This window comes from Lathamus discolor, chromosome 21, assembly GCF_037157495.1.
Source record: "Lathamus discolor isolate bLatDis1 chromosome 21, bLatDis1.hap1, whole genome shotgun sequence".
Taxonomy (NCBI): Eukaryota; Metazoa; Chordata; class Aves; order Psittaciformes; family Psittacidae; genus Lathamus; species Lathamus discolor.
This window is the reverse complement of record NC_088904.1, coordinates 1,423,051-1,441,428: the sequence shown is the minus strand read 5'-3', so window position 1 is coordinate 1,441,428 and position 18,378 is coordinate 1,423,051. Positions and strand designations below refer to the sequence as shown.

The 18,378-nt window shown below is 40.0% G+C and overlaps 1 protein-coding gene across 9 annotated transcripts in view; it reads right to left on the bottom strand.

The window, feature by feature from the left end:
- MYO9B (myosin IXB) overlaps positions 1-18,378 on the bottom strand; it is a 42,055-nt gene that overhangs the window by 7,633 nt on the left and 16,044 nt on the right. For 7 of the 9 annotated variants that reach the window (XM_065699593.1, XM_065699595.1, XM_065699597.1 and 4 more), the window contains exons 3-28: positions 17,174-17,268; positions 15,769-15,831; positions 15,544-15,643; positions 15,294-15,394; positions 14,897-15,026; positions 14,331-14,420; positions 13,975-14,091; positions 13,599-13,733; positions 11,556-11,677; positions 10,833-10,974; positions 10,398-10,593; positions 9,862-9,937; positions 8,206-8,316; positions 7,097-7,136; positions 6,446-6,568; positions 6,241-6,321; positions 5,940-6,050; positions 5,301-5,423; positions 4,685-4,834; positions 4,411-4,577; positions 3,094-4,026; positions 2,482-2,548; positions 1,996-2,126; positions 1,308-1,462; positions 987-1,177; positions 446-544 (exon numbers count right to left, since the gene is read on the bottom strand). In XM_065699593.1, coding sequence (XP_065555665.1) covers positions 446-544; positions 987-1,177; positions 1,308-1,462; positions 1,996-2,126; positions 2,482-2,548; positions 3,094-4,026; positions 4,411-4,577; positions 4,685-4,834; positions 5,301-5,423; positions 5,940-6,050; positions 6,241-6,321; positions 6,446-6,568; positions 7,097-7,136; positions 8,206-8,316; positions 9,862-9,937; positions 10,398-10,593; positions 10,833-10,974; positions 11,556-11,677; positions 13,599-13,733; positions 13,975-14,091; positions 14,331-14,420; positions 14,897-15,026; positions 15,294-15,394; positions 15,544-15,643; positions 15,769-15,831; positions 17,174-17,268 — 3,849 coding nt within the window. Of the gene's footprint in view, positions 1-445; positions 545-986; positions 1,178-1,307; positions 1,463-1,995; positions 2,127-2,481; positions 2,549-3,093; positions 4,027-4,410; positions 4,578-4,684; positions 4,835-5,300; positions 5,424-5,939; positions 6,051-6,240; positions 6,322-6,445; positions 6,569-7,096; positions 7,137-8,205; positions 8,317-9,351; positions 9,439-9,861; positions 9,938-10,397; positions 10,594-10,832; positions 10,975-11,555; positions 11,678-13,598; positions 13,734-13,974; positions 14,092-14,330; positions 14,421-14,896; positions 15,027-15,293; positions 15,395-15,543; positions 15,644-15,768; positions 15,832-17,173; positions 17,269-18,378 lie in introns of all 9 variants that reach the window. The other 2 variants (XM_065699596.1, XM_065699598.1) reach the window with 2 other exon arrangements.

The window sequence follows — 18,378 nt, the reverse complement described above, 5'->3', positions numbered from 1 at the left end:
TTGGATACCATTGAAGAGGTTTCATAATTTATGTGTCTAAGCTCACAATGAAAAGATAACAGCCCATGACAGAAACGAGTCAACACACTTCCCTACTACACTGCCGAAAGGCATTTGGCTGAGACAAGGCAGTGTTGGAAGAACATTGGAAAAGCTGTTGGCACCTCTCCTTGGTGTTTAAAGACAGCAGTATTAAGAGGCTGAAGACAGTAAAATCCATCCATTTCTAAAAATAAGTTACAGCTGAGTGAATGTGAAAAGGGAAACAAAACAGTCTAAAGATGACAGCAGAACTGCGAAATGTTCAAGTCTAACACTCAGCTTTGAATTCTACGCTAAGAATTGCTGAGTTCCTTTGTTACAGAGCTGTAGGTCAAGCATTTCAACTGCACACAACTCATTTATTTCCTACCAACTTTTCACTTTACTGGGGCTTACTACTTACAGGAGCAGAATACATGGTCTTGATGTTTCCTCGAAACTTCTCTGTGGCTTCAAAAAACAAGCATTCAACACCAGACTTCTGGGAGCGCAAGTCATTGATCTGAAAGGCAAATACACCTGGATCAAATTTCATTCAAACAGGAACACCCAACCAGTGTTAAGCTTCAGTTGCTGGGCTTGGTCATGTATGGCCTGTCCTGTTATTTACAACAACATTTCTTAATGCACTGTGATATGATACAAAATAGGAGAGTCAGGTATCTAGGCTCTAGAGAGCTCCATTTCCTTACAGCTTGTGCCTTTTTTAATTCAAGATGTGCTGCCCACTTGTTTGCAAACTAAGAAGTAACATGAATGCCATGAATACTTAATGTAATATTAAGGACCTGAAGGAATAGGAAGGGCCTTAATACAGACCTAATTCAGTCAAGCTATCAAATCAATCAAATCAATTCCCCTTTGCTTTAAATCACAAACTTGCACCTAGAAAAGTAGTCTTTAAGAATGCCACACAAACAAAGCACAGAGACTTGAATTTTTACCTTATTTAGGAGGAACTCATCAAGATGTTTCAGTTCATTGGCGTTTGCAATCTCACGGACCATGGAAGCTCGCCAGTTCTGAGATACACTGGAGATCTTGCTGATCTTTATAGTACGGTTCTTCTTTGTCTTACTGCTCTCTTTCAAATGGCGCTCCCCTGCCTGGTGGCGACTGGGCTGTCCTGAAGAAGCTGGGAGACATTAGTTTGTACATTAAAGCAGGATGATTGAATTCTGCAGTATTTGCTTCCTCAGTAGCCATGCAAGACATCACACGGAAGTTTGTACTAGTAAGCTGAGGATTAAGTCACACAAACTCACCTTCTGAAGCTTTCTGTGTCCCTCCTGTTTCTGGAAAGAGGACACACGATACAAGGGAGAGGCCTTCTTCATCAATCACATCAGGACTCTCCTTTGGAATTTTCTTGTCTGGCTTTTTGCCCAAAAGCCTACGCAAAGGACTTCTAAAAGCAGACCTGAACACAAAAGCAGATACAAGTTTGTCACATTAGTAATGGAAGCTGGTCCTGCTACAAGAAAAGGTTCTTTTAACAGCAACCCATAATAGGATTAACCTTTATTGTGGTTATTACTCTAAGGTCCAACCTAGAGAAAACAGAGCAGCACAAATAAAATGCAAAAACAGTCTGAAAGAACACGTGGATATTCTGGTATCTACTAGATTAGAGCACTATCTTCAACATACAGCAAGACAACAGGGCACACATCCACGACATCATTTCTGGCACACAAAGCTCCCAAGTTGCAGAATGGCAGACACGGGAGCAGGCCAGGTAAGCAGCATTACATGCTTGCTGAGTTCTTCAGCTTCTATCCTGGTGGTCTGATTTCTCAACCTGGATGACAGCACACTAACAAACCTTTGATCTGAGCTGCATGGTGGCTCTAAGGTTAACAAGAAACAGTTCAAAAGACAAGCACCCACCAGAGGAGAAATGTCCTCTTTTCAGTTCCCTAAAGGCAGGTCACTCACACACAGGGTACATACTTGGCGTCTATTTGCTGACTTGCTGCCTGCATGGAGCCGGCTGTGTCCGAGGTAGGCAAGAGGTCACTGGGCCTCTTTTGCACAGGATATTTCTTGTTGCCTTTTTCTTCTTCTATTGCATCTGGTGATTGCTACAGTAGAGAGAAAGAGTCAAAAAACCACATATTGAGAGAGATTCTTTAAATGGTTTTAAGAAATAGATTAGTAGAAAAAAAATTGCTTCATCAAGACAAAACCCTTTATCAAATAGATATTTGCTTATTAATGTAAGAGCCAAGTATATATAACACTTTGATCAAGGTTACTACAAATTATGTTTTCAAATTGTTGTATAGTATTTGCTAATGAATTATTATTCTGTGGATATCAAGTCAAAAAACTATGACCTGAGAGGAACACAGGTATCACCAGAGCCAGGTATTCACAAACCTTTAATACCTGTAAACAAGAATAATTAAGTATAAGTATGCACAATAGCATCAGTACCTGACTCATGACAACACACTGGGCCAGTATTGAAAGATCACTTAATGAAGATGAATTCCCCTTCTTTCTGCAATGGTAGAAGAATTCTGTTTCAGAATACATGTTTTATAGAAATCTGTGGCCTATTCATATTTATCACCTTTAAATAACCCACATCTCAAAGTTATATCTAAGAGATAATCCTGATCAACTCTTCAACTCAGTTTTAAATGCCAAATGTACTGGAGAAATAAAGCAAATAATGGATATGCCAGATTTCCTGCCATATCAGAGGAATGATGCTTGCAAGCTGCAAGTCACTACAACTTTGTTTCCAGTGAACAAAACACATATGGAAATAAACTCCAGACACTACTTTAAACCCCCAACTCTCCATTTGAATTCAGCAAGACAGGGTTTGCATCTTTCATTAGCTTCTGACAACTTTCTACCCATACAAATTCAACTGCAAGACTGATGACTAGGAGCCAAGAGAAAGAGCAGTTGTTCATAGCTGTATTTTCTCTCACCACATGGCCAGATAGACAGGCTCTCAGGAGCCCTCCATCTACTTTCTAACATTAAAGATACCTGTTTTCTGACAAAGTCAAATAATTAGGAAGCTGCCCTTACTCTAACTGATCCTGAGGAGACTTATCCACACGCGTTCTTTCATCCAAAGACTGACTCAGCATATCATTATGACCAGCATCTGACTGTCTCTTTCCTTTCCACTTCTCTCTCTTGTACTTTAGCTTCCCTGGGTCATCCACGTATCTCTGGATTGGGGAAGAAGTCGGACTATCCAGATCTTTGGCTGCCTTCTGAACAAGACGTTTGTTTTTATCTGCCCAGCATTCAGATGGAGTTTGAAAGCTCCCAGTAGCAGATAGGGTGTTATGAAGATTCAGTGCAAGATTTGTCGGTCTTTCAGGGCAGTTAAAGCTTTGGCTACCTTTTATCTGGTTATTTTGATTCCCTTGGGTTTTCATTCTATCAACTGTCTTATCTACTTCTGATACAGGTGGTTGCTCAGGGATAGAACTACTTTCTTTTAGCTCGCTTGACAGTGCCATGTCTGAAGTAACTTTTTCTTCAATTGGACTTCTCTCCCCCTCCCTGCTTCCTTGAAGAACAGGATCTTCTGCTGTGGATTTCTCTTGCATTGGAACAGTTCCCAGGGCCTCTTCAGAAGAGGTCTGTTCCTCGTGGCACAGTGAAGACGGTCCTTCGAGGGAAAGCAGGACATGCTTATTCTGTAACTCGTTATGTTCCAGCCCCCTCTGCCGGCGAAATTCCCGTTTCTCCCTGTTTGTTACTTTCTCAGAGGCCTCTGTCATGTTCTGCGGAGGCAATGTGGCTTTTTCAGATGAGGTTTCAGACTGCTCATTTGGAGTTTGATCTCCATCCCCAACCGCTTGATCCAGCTCTGACTTGTGTGTCTCAGGCAACTCATCTCTTGCTGGCTCACTGTGCTCATCCTTGCTCAGATCACTGTCTTGACCTTCCCGTATTTCTCCTTGCTTTTCGTCAGCTTTCTGCTTTTCTAGCGCCATTTTCTGAAATCTGTGAAGAATTCGCAAGATGAAAACGCAAATATTTTAATGCCCAGGGGTTAAAAAAAGTACCCAACTGTTTAAATGCAGCCTCAACAGCAATACTGGACACAAAGTACAAAAGCACTTACAGTCCCAGCAGGACTGCATGGAGGTCTGCTTGTTAGGACTCGCACGCATCAGTGCAGCCTAGCTGAATCACGCTTGAGTATGAAGCACTGAACCAGCTTCCACACAGCACCAGCCATTTGATACTGACTGCAGCATCACAGGGTAATAACTCTATTTGTTTACTAAGTCAATATATCACACAGAAACTGAGCTTGGCAGGTGAAGCCAAGTAGCAAGCAGTGAAAGGGCATGTTTTCGTATCAGACTGCTCCTCTTCCTTTACCTCTTACGCTGTAGATGCCCTCTGACCATGGCTTGCAGGAGACAAATCCTCCTCTTCTGCTGAAGGTAGCATTTTCGCTCCCTGTATCTTCGCCACACTGACTGAATATAAATGGCAGCATTATTCCTTTGCAGTGCCATCCTAACACATCGGGAACGCCAGCAAGCCTAACGAAAGAGATTTCTAACGTAAGGGAGAGGTACTCAAAGGCTGACTGTTACCCGAGTGTGTTGGTTGGTTTCTTAGGCAAAGGTGATGCACGGTTCTCAGATACCTGTAAAACAACGGCTGCCTGCCGTGTTCGGAGAAAGCGTCTCCTTTCTAAAACCATCCTGAGCCAGCTCTGAAGGAGGATTATTTTCCTGATCACTTCCTTGTGTAGTGTATCCTGTAGTCTCTGCCGTTCAGCCTCTTTCATGAAAACCTGCTCAGTTGAAGTTCATCAATAAACAGTTAACAAGAGCCTTGCAGCCCCCACTGGAAGTTACTCTGCGCGCTAAATAATGGCTAATGAGAATGCTACTGAACTAAGTTTTATCAGCTGACAACACATCCCAAAAGTCCTTTTGTTTTACCAAATCTCAGTGTTTAGATTCTTAAACATACAACTGTACCTGCAGCCTTCAAATCACAGAACTCTTGTAAACTGAATGCCAATAGCAGCAATTCCCTAAAGTAATACCTGTATAATACAGAATTGTACTGGATTGCAAGATGACAGGCTGGCATCAAAACCAAGGAGGCAACTCCTAATGTCTGCAAGAGTTAATTTGCAAGACTTAAAAAACCTAATTTAAATGTAAAATGCAAAGAGCAACACCCATAAATGAACTGCAGTAAACTGCATGTACATCAGTGCTTCTTACTGGCTTACAGGAATTTTCACAGACCTTGGTCTTCCCTATTTGATAGTAGTTCTCATCCAGTTTTAGTTTATTCAAATAAACACCAATGTCTTCCTTAGAGGCTTTGGCATTTTTGGGCAGTAACACCTGAAACTGGTCTATGAATTCCTGTGAAAAACAGAGACAGAAAAGATCAAAGTTAGAAGGCAATGCACAGGTTTTAGCTTTATTTTAGAAATCTAGATGACATCTAAGCTGTCTGGGCTTGAAAATATTTATTTCTCACTCCAAATTGAGCTACTTTTTCCTCCCCTGTAAATCATAGGCTTCATTCAGCCTCCAGTTAAAGATCACCCATATGTGATCTATAAAATTAATTTACAGAAAACTAATTCGACATATGGAGACAGTAACGTGCAGCACTGGTTGCTTGTAATTGCTTATAACAGCAGAGTGCTTTCTTTCATTCAACAAAGAGAGCAACTTAATGGTACATGACTCACACAGGAGATTAGACTACAACTTGTTACCATGCAGGCTCTAAGAATTCACTGTAGTTTTGACACAGTTCATCCCAAGTTGTCATGAGCTTCATACGAAGAGACACAAGACTGAGACAATAGATTTTTTTTCCCCAAGCCAGGTATTTCTGATAGCATAATCCACTTCCAGTTCCTCACGTACCTGGAATGTGTATTTGGCACTGTAGCCAGATCTTCTGATTCGCACAGTTTCTAGCATGCCAGTGTATCTTAACTGTTGAAGCACCAAGCTTTCATCAAAAAGCATCTCTTTCTGAAAAAGATCAGCAGACAACAGCTAATAAATGCCTGAAGAGTCCTATTACTGTCCAGTACAGAAAGCACATTGTGTTTTCACACCCTAGTTACCTTTCACCTTCATACAGAGTAACAGCAAGCAAGTCAAAAGAAATCTATTACAGGCCTAGAAGACTTGGGTCCTCAGCAGTCAGCTCAGCTCTTACCTTCTCAGCATTGGAACGGATGCAGCGGATGAAGAATGGCTCAGCTTTACCCAGTGTCTCCAATAACTTATTAAGTGAAGTCTGAAATGAAATATTCAGAAACAGTTTTCTTCTCCAGATATCAGCATTCGACAGCAGTACAGCTTCTTCCTCAGAAATAAGGCTGTTTCAGGTCTGACGGCCATACAAAATCCTAGTCACCTACCTGGAACTGTGCACTTATGCTAGGGGGTTTCTTCTTTTTGTGTAAGTGCAAGAGGGATTTTGTAGTTCGATCATGCAGAGTCATGCTTACTATGAGCTTCAGAGACTTGGAATCCAGTAAGTTCTAGAAGAAAGTTTCATAATCAGCAAAGCGCAAGTCTCTTAACTAAAGAGGAAATATTTCTGTCTGCATCAAAATGAGTAAGAAGGAAGTCAACCACCTAGAGCTCCACATCCAGTGTTGTGTTACACTTCTATTTCGGCCCAAAGCATTTTCTTTCCACTGCCCCATCCCAAGAGTGTAAGGTGGGATTTACAGTGAATTGCATCTTCACTGTGCTTGCTCTCCATGACTTCATTAGAAATACCTTTATGCACTTACGGCACCTCTAGTCCAGTAAACAGATGCCAATTCACACTTTTTTCCTGTTCAGCAACTCTTATGAGGGTGAACATTTACCCATCCTTCAGATTACCGAAAAGGAAGCTTTGGGGGATAAATGATACACCTTTCCTACACTATGAAACAGTATGTTCTGGAGTGAGTTCCGTCAATCAAAATGAATGTTCACAATGAGAAAAAAACCCCAAACTCAACAACCAAACTCAGACCAAAACCCAAGAGAATTCTACCTTTATGGAATAACTTTACCTTAGGAATGATCTGCTTTTGTTTGATACCTCTACTTTTCCTGTTAAAATATGAAAGAGCATTTAAGAGAAACAATACACATGATTTTTGGTTACTTCAGCAAGCCAGAAGTTGGTGCAATTTATAAGGCGAGAGGAAGGACAGAAGCAAATGAGCACAACAGCATCAGGATGTGTTCATGCACACCTCTTACAAGTGATCAATGCAAGAAATGCAAACTGCTTCGCAACAAGAATTACTCTTAAATCAACTCTGTAGGTATTGGAAGCTTTCAAAAGTGAAACATTTTCTCTTAAAGCTATTAAAACCTCACTGTTGCATAGACTAGTTTGGGGCAGGTGATTCTATGTACCAAACTGTCCCATCATTTGGCTCTCATCACAACACTAAGGCACTTTCAAATACACAAATACTTGATTCAGAAGTTACTGCTGCTTGCACCAGAACCTCTGTTGAAGTACTTAACTGTTCCACAGAAGGACAACACATGCCCCAGTACTCCTGAGGAATACAATACTGATAGGTCTGAGATCATCCCCAGAGCCTCCTGGGGCACTACACAAACTTCAGGTATAGCTCTCATCCACACACAGACCATAAAGCCCTCAGAAACAAGGCTGTGGTTCACATCCTCCTAATTCTAAGCATGCTACCTCCATGATGTAAGGCATGTTCCAACTCCATGCCACCCAGTTTACAGTTTTTTATTACACAATGGACCACAGACTGATTTTCTTACACATGCATAGGTGGGCGCATGTTGAATTTTAGCCCAGGAATATACACAGCATTAGCACCCTGAATTTCAGGATGTCATTAGTTATAATTTGGGAGAGATTTCATCGTCCAGTGTTTTGCAACAAAAAGCTTGGCATACTTGGGTTTTACAAGAAAAGCAGACTTAACTTTCAGCTAATGCAACAAAACAACACATTCTCTATTGCCTTTATATTTTTTTTAGAAGGAATTCTTTAATTCTTAATCGCCTTGTTCAGTGTTTTGCAGTAGATAAGCATTAAACTTGGGACCAGTGTATTTTTTTATGGACTAAAATAACTGCTTGGTTATTGTTGCACTTTCAAAGCAATACCCAGAGCACCAGAACTCACATGAAGTGGGAGCGGTGTTGAAGTCGGCTGAGTGACCGAAGCAGCTTACAAGGATCATCTCCCTGCCAGGGAAGTCCTTTTATACTTGCGATGATTTGTTCATGCATGTCTCTAAAGTGATCCCCAGCAAAACAAAGATGGCAAACAAGGACACAAGCCATGGGAGAGGGGAAGAAAACAAAAAGGAGTTAAAATCCCAAGAGATCCCATCACCAAGTGTGCTCCAAACAGTGGCAGGTCAATCCCAGACTACTTTTTCCTAAGCATGAACGATTCTGATGTCAAATGAGCACTTTATACATTGTCAGCATCCTAAAATTTGATTATCAGGGTCTCATACAAAACTTAACTCTTTCATTCTACCTTTTAATGTAAATCCTTGGAATTTACAATTCAGAAAACAGAGGGTACTTAATGAGCATGGAATCTTTCTGCTAAGCTAAGTAACCTTTTCAGAAAGATACAAGCTTCTTTATAATCAAGCAGTAAATACTTTTAGATATAGATTTGACTACTAAAATGAGGCTGCTTAAGCAGACTCATGTAAGAAAAGTTAAAAACTAGCTATTCTAGGAGAACTTGGTTAAATTTTGGTTTTCATTTTCACTTCAAAACTTATTCATGTGCTTTGCTTTTCAAAGTAAGCCTGGGATGGTCCCTAATGTGTGGCAGAGTCCATAATTTAAGCATGCACCGTGCTTGTGTTGTGTCTTGGCACAGAACTTACCTTCTTTACTCTCCAGAGAGGCACAAACCAAAAATAACAGAAGCATGAGAATCACTTCCAACTGTCAGATGCTATCACCATTCTGAGCTGCTTGCTGAGGCAGCAACATTATTATAGAGAGTTGCTTCCTTCCCTTGGTACCTCTGACCATTTTTGAATGCCAGGACTTTGTTTTAAGCCATCACAAACAGGTATGTTATGCTATAGCCAATTCTTTCACCCAAATCATATGTTTTGTTGTTAAGTTGCCACAAGTGACAAGAGACTGTTCAGGCTGAAGTAATTATGAAGCAGCATGAAGCCACTGCTTTATGTAACTGCTTCATGGCTTCATTTTTACACAGAGTGTGCTCAGAAGGTCAGTCTGCCCACGAAATGTGCCTCCCTGGCATGTAAGAGCAAGCCTACTTCTTACTTACTTCTTTTCATATAAAGAAATGATGTCTTCAAAAGCATTTATATCGAAATCCTCAGAACAATCAAATGAGAAATCAAGCATTGAGCAGCTGTAAAAGGAACATGTATAAAACCTAAACACTCCATAGGAAGGCAAAATACACCTGTACAGAGCAACAAGAGGAGGTAGTCCCTACCTCCTAAAAGGCTGTGAAAAACATCAATGCTCCTACAAATCCTTCAGTGACACAGACTGGTTGCAGAGGAATACACAATGCTAAAAGCAACATATATCATGCACAGAGAGAGAACTCAAAAACCCAGTGGTAAATGGAACTGGAGCTACACCACCAACACTTGGAATTGCTGGGTCTTACATTAAATAAGCCAGAGTATTGCTTTTGTAGCATCGAAACAAGACAGAAATAAAACTTGCTGTCCTTGTGGAAAGATCAAGTTGACACCTGATATATGAAACTGTGAATTGGCAATTCAGGTTTTTCCCTGACAGGGGTAAAGTATGTGTTTCTCACCGATAGACTTTTTCTACTGGTGTGTTTGACCTCTGGAGTTCTCCAAGGGGAATTCTGGGTCCTTGACGTACCACTCCTGTTATGAAATAATCAACAAGTTGGATTTTGACAAAGATATGAGCATAACAGACCACAAAACCTCCAAACCAACAAGGGCCTGGAATTTGGGTCTAGTACTTCAGCTGTTGGGCTAGACCGCTTTGTATCTCAAACTCCCTACTACTAAAAAGCAAACTTCAAGAAGATCAAAACCAGTGCTAAGACAAGAATCCATGTTAGAACCACTACTATCTTCCCCAACTTTTACAAACAGGACTTCAAATCTGGCACAGCCAGGAGGCTGTGCACTTACTGAAGGAGGAAGCCTGAATGATCCCTGATAAGAGTGACAAGTCTCTTTGGTGTGTGAACGTGAAGCCATTTTCGAAGTCATTTTTGTCCTTCGTACCAGTTTTGCCATAAACTAGTTCCATCAACAAGCACTAACCAATTGTATGGGATTTGAAAGGGTTTGCAGAGCTTTTCTCATCCAATACCTGCAGTCTTCTGAGCTCTCTGGCGTCCAGCTTCTGCAAAGACAGCCATTGCTTGAATAGCTGCTCGCAGAACAGCCCAGCGGAACACAGCCACGGGGTCCATTCCAATCAGCTCCCGAACATAAGCACTGTCACTGCTTCGTAGTAAAGCAACAATATCTGGTCTCATGTAATCCATATTTTTCTCTCTGAAATCCTGCAAAACAGACATATTGAGCCACTAGCTCTCATGAAAGCTGTGTTTTGACCCAAAATATACATAATCCTTATATATAAGCGTTACCCTCCAAAGGATACCAAAAACCCAAACCCAAAGTGCATCTGAGGACACATCTGATACAGTCCAACCCCAGCAAGTTTTCTACACCCTGACAAAAACAATCAGAAAACAAGGAAATTTTGAGGGGTTCTGGGCCCATCAGATCTATCACCTACTTTTATCTGGTATTTCACTTTCCCAGCAAAGTGTCGAATAATAAAAGCAGGCTCCATCACTGGGGTTCCAACAAAAAACTTGTTCTCCTCATGCTGCTGTTTGAATTTTGCAAGAAGAGTTTGGTTCGTGGCATGTGGAAAACTAGGAACACAAAACAGAGTAAATCAGCTATTACATTTACTGAGGTGCAAGGTGACGAACACCTATTGATCCTTGGGGAAAGTATGGTACTGTCCAAGGCCTCTACACTTTAATGGAGACTTACACCCCTGCTTTGGAACTTAGAGTTGGGCCTAATTTCTGGACCAAAACCAAGCAGCTCCACTCACTGCAGAATATTGAGGTTTCAAGTGCGTCAATGCTTCCTCCCACTTCACCAGTCAAGTATGCTTAGCACCACATTAACTATTAACCAAATTTGCTACTTAATGTTCCAATGACTTACAGACATGCATTTTACTTTAACTGGAATGCCATGGTAAAACACAAAAGTGAACATTTCTAAGTTTGCTTGAGCCAAAGTTCAATTTTAGCATCAATTTATATCACCACCATACTGGAGTCATTAAAAACAAACTACAGCATAGGGAATAGTCACCAAGATGACTCTTTGCTTCCCACAACATTCCTCCCCATTTTAGAGTGCTGTATTTCTGTTCTCTTTTACAGTCCTTCCCTCCTCCCTGCCACACACTTGTTTTCAGAAGACATTTGTTGCTTACTTGCTTTCTTCATCCAGAAGATAGAAGAGGCCAGTGGGCTTCTTGCTGATTAAGTGAATGCAGGCCACATTATCAGTATAGTCAATATTGTGCCAAGTGATCCCTTCACTCTTATATTCCTCCTGTGTAGCTCAAGAGAAGTCCCTCATCAGTACAGTGCCCTGACCTTTCATGTCTTTTGGTCTAAGCACTTAAAATACATCCTTGGCAAGTTGAATTTGTTAGTTCAGGCAGCAGAAACAAAAACAAGGAAGATTTATAAATAAGAACAGAACAGCAGGAATACTGGGGCAGATCAAAGGTCCATGGAGGCAGGACACTCAACAGCAGATGCTTGGATTCAAACTATTTAACAATCAAAACAGCCAAAAGAATGTTTTGCTGTGCCTTCCCAGCAACCAGCAGCCTACAAACGTGGAGGCAAACTTTACATCTACATCATTAAACCATAGGTAGATACATATTGGAGGAATTTAAGTCTATTTTTCTCTTCCATCTTTCTTGCATTATGAGAAACAATGAGTATTTAATAGCAAGTTCCAGAACTGCTAAACTGCACTTTCAGACAAAAGAACAGAAGTTTCAAAAGAGGCAGTTCAGCCCCACAGAACACCAACAGCAGAACTTCCCTAAAGAAGCAACATGAATTGCTTAGGTTCAGAAAACTTAGAGCTCTCTTTGAGAAGAGATTATGAAGCTCTTGTGCTGAAATGACAATGCATCAAATGCTTGACAGGACAAGCTTCCCATTATGATATGGAACCAAAATATCTGGTTTTCCTAATGCTGCAAATTCCCATCAGAAAAAGAAAATTATAAGGTACTAATGTAAAAAAAAAAAAAAAAAAGAGTCAGACAGAAAATTAACTAAGTTTTGTGTTCAACAAAAGACAAAGAGCAGTGCTCACTATTCTATATGATGATGATGATAAGAAATGGACTACACAGTCTGCCTAATGACAGGCTGCTCAGTGTGCATGCTGAATTACAGACCCCAAATGCCATTTTCCACACACAAAAAAGCCTTTCTTTAAAAAGATATAGACATCACCCCTGGGGGCCCTCAGGCTGCAAGAGATACAGGAAGTGGATCATTCGGGGATTAAGCTTCTTTGGAAAAAACAGGGCATTAGAAAAAAGAAAACAGTGTCACTATTTATCCTAGTTAGCCTGGATAGCCACTTCTGTCCCAAGTTACAAAACAGGGACCTCAACATTGTGTTTACATACCAAGTTTGCATGTTTGGCCATTTTCTCCTCTTTACAATGCTTGTTTAAAGTTATCTACATGCTGCTGACAAAATACCAAGTTGCACAGAATGACTTCCTTCTTTCAGCTGAGTGACCTGAGAAGAACCTTTTAGCACAAACCAGACAGAAAAACCCAAGTCTAGTGCAAAAAACCCCCAAACCTCAGTCAAGAAACAGGATCTGTTAAGAGCCTGCAGCACTCAACGGGCTCTGTAAGAAGATAATACCATCTGCAAGCAACTAAATCAACATCCTCCAGTAGGATCAGGATTTCAGAACTACTGCCAATATCAGCATTCAGTTGCATCCCTTAAACGCAGTCAGGTCAAAGAGGCAACGAAGATATTTAATAACCAGCAATAAATATTTAATAGTTAGTTATTAAATATTTAGAAAGTAACAAAAATTAAAAATCGTTTCTGGACCATGAAAACAAAACAAAAACCTGGAACAAACACCTCAGCTACAGACTTTCAAAGTTTGCAGTTTCATCTGATTTCTGGCTGGTATCACCTGAAGGTCTTTTTAAGTTTCTTACAGTTATGCAGAAACATCATACTAGCCCTCTGAAGAAAGACCCTGCGGTCGTTAGGACACGTAGAGCACTAAACACAGCAAAGTTACAACCTTCAAACAATAATAAGCAGTAATGAGGCAAATTAAAAAGAAGTCTTTTGGAGCTATATTCAAGCAGTTATAAAAATTATGCCTTGTGGTTTTGCAGAATAGTAACTAAGTTTACATAATAGATGATAAAAGCCAGGTTTTGTTTCAGCAACTTTCATTTCTTACCTGTTCCAATTTGAAAATGTGCTGATTGAAATAATACTGAAGCTGTTCATTTGCATAATTTATACAGAACTGCTCAAAACTGTTGGTTTCAAAGTCTTCAAATCCAAAAATATCAAGTACACCAATGGACAAACACTAAAAGAAGATGTAGAAACCTAGTTAAGCAATCTGTCATGCAGTGACTTCACCCGCAGCTAACCATTACAAAAAGCACTTTTGCAGTTATGTCTATGGCAGAACCAGATGATTAGATACAACCATGGACTTCAGAAGAACCAAAACTTATCCCAGGTATCTGAACACACCATCTATAGCATTGCCCGTTAGCTCCAAGTACACAACTGCCTACAAAGACTGGCTTTTGTGAGAAACTTACTGTAACAGATTCTTCCATGTCCTTCTTATTAAGGAGTGCATGATTAATTCGCAGGACAATCCAATCAAACAAAGCACTGTATAAGGACTTTGCCATTGAATCACGAGCTGTTATTGCCTGCAAGTGAAACAGTGTTCAGAACTTGGGTTAAAAAAGCATTTCTAGTTGAGACCAGTATCAACTCAAAGGTTGCAGTCCTAGCAGAGACAGAGAAAACCAACATTTTCCTTTAAAGCTAACTTCTAACTTTCCAAATGGCCCGCACTAAATGTGAGGGTGTACCACCTTAGCTTTTTTAATCCAAACATCGTAACTGTAGTTAGTTAAGATCATTCTACTACTATTCTTTTACTCACCTCATTGAGACTATATGGCAAAATAAGCTTATCGTTAGCAGTCACAGTTTTTCTTTTTGTTAGCACCTCTACTAGAATTTCCCGTTTAACCTTTAAAAATAAGCAAGAACAAGAGTTATTGTCACCACCAAACTCCCAGTGAGCAATGTGATAGCAACAGTGGACATTCAGTTTCCTCAGAGAAGCCCAAGCTTTTTGACAACAGCTACGTTTATCATTCATCAATAGCTTTACAAGTCCTTCAGCATCTTTAGTTATTCTCAGCTTAGATTCATTCAGAAGTTTCCCTATGGTGGCAAAGAACCCATCTCCACTAAATTCATTCCTGCTCAGCTCTATGATAAGCAAGTAAACAAACTCTGTTTCCATGCTATGGGCTATATCCCATCCCTAGCCCCAACAATTTCACCAATTTCATCCATTTCCCCACCCCATAAGCTTTGTGGAAGTACCATAAACCAGATTTAGATACAGCAAACTAGGCACCAAGATATCCAAGTAAAATGCTGAGGCAGAGCATGATACAAAGGTGGATCAAACATGAGAGCTAGAAAGAAATACTCTACTTTCAAAAGCTGGGAAAGAATGTCCAACACTTCTGGAGGTCCCACTTCCAACCCTTCATCACGACCTGTAGCTTTCTTCTTGTATGTAACGTTGCCCAAATAAAGAATAGCTGAAAGTATTGCAAAAATCCTAAGGAAGAAAAGTTGAATTTTATAAGAGTTTTTTCTTACAAGTTCATTACAACAGGTTTGCTTTCAAGAACTTGCCTGCAAGTCCTCAAACACTCAAGAATCATAGAATAGTTTGGGTTAGAAAGAACCTTAAGATCATCCAGTTCCAACTCAGCTCACCTTGCTTCCCACTGGAGTAAATGTGACCCCAACACGTATGCAGTTTATTGCAATTTATGGACATTAACTAGCCAGCAGTAACAAAAGCTTAAACAATTCTACTTACTGTTTTTTTGTTGCTGAAAGGAAGCCAACCATCTCCATGGCTTGTTTTAATCTTTCAAAGTCATGTCGGAGATCTTCCCCGTCTTCAATTTTCAAGTTATGCTGGGAAGAGAGATCCATACTTAAAGGCAAAGAATGAAGCCCAAATATCACGAATAAAACAAGCATAATATGTTCTGTTGTCTTTCACCTTTAACACAACAGACAGACAACACTTACCAATGCATGGGTAAATCCCTGCCACAGATTACCTGATTGAGGTAGAAATAATCTTCAGGTTGCTTGAGGTGAAATTCTTTACGCTCTTCCTCATTGACTCCAAGTAACAAATAATAAAAGACATGGTAGTTCCTACAAAGACAGTAAATCTCTCTTTCATGAACACAGAATAATTTGTCTTTAATTTATGTACGTTAGATGATCTTAAACTCTTGCATGGATTGTAATTGTGTTAGCAAATTGTCTTGATTTCTTACCTTTCATCTTTTTCTTGAGAAACCAGGCGAGATTTTTCAAGCAGGTATTTTTCAACAACAGCCCTAAAGAGCCACAAAACATGAAAAAGGAGCATGAGGGCAAAAGAGAAGACCTCCCAAAACATCACACAGCAACTACCAAGAGAGTTCAAATAATGCAATCTGTGCTAAAGCACACAAGAGAATAGCTTAGTGACTATCTTCAATCTAAACCAAGAATTTCAATATGCAGAATACTGTAACTGGAACAAAGAGAAACACCCATTTCAGGTGCTTGGGTTCAGTAGTCATAACTAGGGAAAGGCAGACAAAGCTAGGAATGCCCTGATGAAAAACTGGTTGCAAAACCAAGTATGTAGAGTGCTAACAATATGTTATCTACTCTGAGATTTAACAGTTATCTGACAAGGAATGCAAAGACTACGAGAACCCAGAAGTATACTGGATAACTGATTCTCCATCTAACAAATGTTAGATGTTTTATGACAGTATATACGTCAGCCTAAAATGGAAGCCAGCCAGAAATGCTACAGTTTGACAAAGTAATCTCCTAAATGATAATCTAAACTCCTTGACATGGGATACAGTGAATGAGGCCAAAGTTGAAGCAGCTTTTTCTCAGGATGAAGACAAAACAAATGTATCCAAATTGTACATAGTTCAAAGCAAATGTGGTACAGGGTTGCCAGTCACTTCTGGTATTGCCATTTGGTAAACTGCAAACACCAAGATGACACACCAGAGCACACAAGTCAGTGATAGCTAGTGACACTCCAGAGTACAGCAAGCTTCCACTTCAGGCAGAATTCCATAGCAATATTAGGTATTACGGCCTTGCACCTGAACTAGCCCAGGTATATCTTGACAGTGGGGTAAAAAACATTAATAGAATTTTAAGACTCAAGTGTGACTATCGTATATTTAAAAAACGTAAGTATAGAATATTTCATGTTTGACCTTCAGAGAGAAGCACACATTTCAACTAAGTCAAATAAAACCATAATTATGTAGTCTCCTTTATAACTGGTGTTGAGATTGTTCTTTACAATGGCTTCCTCAAACCTATTTCACTTCTCCCAGTTCCCCTTAAAAATGCAGATCTTCTGGTTTTAATTGCAAAATGGAAATGACAATGGATGTTGTGAAAAAAGCCTTCATTTAAGCATGAAGGTAAAGATGCAGCAGCAGTTAACTTCTTAACCTGATACGGTCATACAGCAAGGTAAGAACATTATCCATCACCTGATTATTCCACAGCTCTCGGTTTGAGCCTTGAAAACTCCACAGCAGCAAGCTATTCTCACAAGAGAACCACCTCAGCCAGGCAATATTTTATATAAAACAGTCTTCACCAATTCCTAAATGCACAGAGATCAACCCCAGCACCACCTCAGACTGTACTTACCCTCGGACAATACCATTCTCTAAATAGTTGACTTGAATAAACTTCCCAAAGCGACTGGAGTTATTGTTATGTGCTGTTTTTGCATTTCCAAATGCCTATAATAAAGCAAAAAGACTTAATTTTCAGTTAAGCAAAATATGCTAACACACAGCTTTTCTGTTCATTGTTCAGCCTCCTGTTAGCTTGCAGAATAAACATGAAATACTAAGGCCATGGTAGCATACAAATACCAAAAAGGCAATTTAAGAAGCCTCCACTATTCCGTACAGCTCTAAATGCATTTATTATTTGCCCCATGCAATAATATTTGATGGACTGAGGGAGGGGAATAATATATTTAGCTATTTCTCAGAGTACAGGAAAGGTAATCACAGCTGGAGTGTGTAAATCACCCTCAATACTAACAATTATGACCTTAGAGAGGCTATTCAGTAGGAAGATGACAGCACAATTACCATGAATTTGCCTCTCCCAGTCCACAAACTACATCCTATTCCCTAATGTATTGCTCCCACTCAAAAAATTCACAATGAACACAGTTTTTCTTTAAGTGAGAAGTGAACACGAAGATCTCATTTCTAAAGTCCAATGAATTTTCAAAGTTGTGCATTCAAAGAAACAGGAAGAAGACAAACAGAAAGCCTTTGGTTTACAGAACCACGTCACTCACTGGCCCGTTAACTCCACTATGTGCCACTGAAAAATGGAGTTTCATTCTGAGGCATTAGGAAAGGGGAAAAACTAGGGATGGCACAGATCCTAACTGTGCATCTTTAGTACTTCTGTCTGCATCATAAGCCCTCTGATAGTTGCTAGTATACATGAAACAATATCCTTTGCATGAGCCGCATTTAAGAACTGTAAGGATAACTTATTAAATGAAGTAGTCCAATAGAATTAATTAGGAATGTCCTTAATTCTATTAACTCTTAACTACGCATTCTTAGCTTCAGAGACACTTCTGATCCTTCTAACATGCAGGAGGCAATCCAGCATATTGAGAAGAAAGCCTGTGTAAAATACAATTGTCTGGAAAACTACACTGCTTGGTGCAGACTATCACCAGCAATTCCTGCCGCAGATATTTCCTCTTCAAGCTCCAAGCAATGAAGGCCTCCATTAGGAAATCCGCTGCCCTTAATATAGAGCATTCATGGAATGATTTCACAAAAATGCCACCCTCTTCCTCCACACACACATCCGGA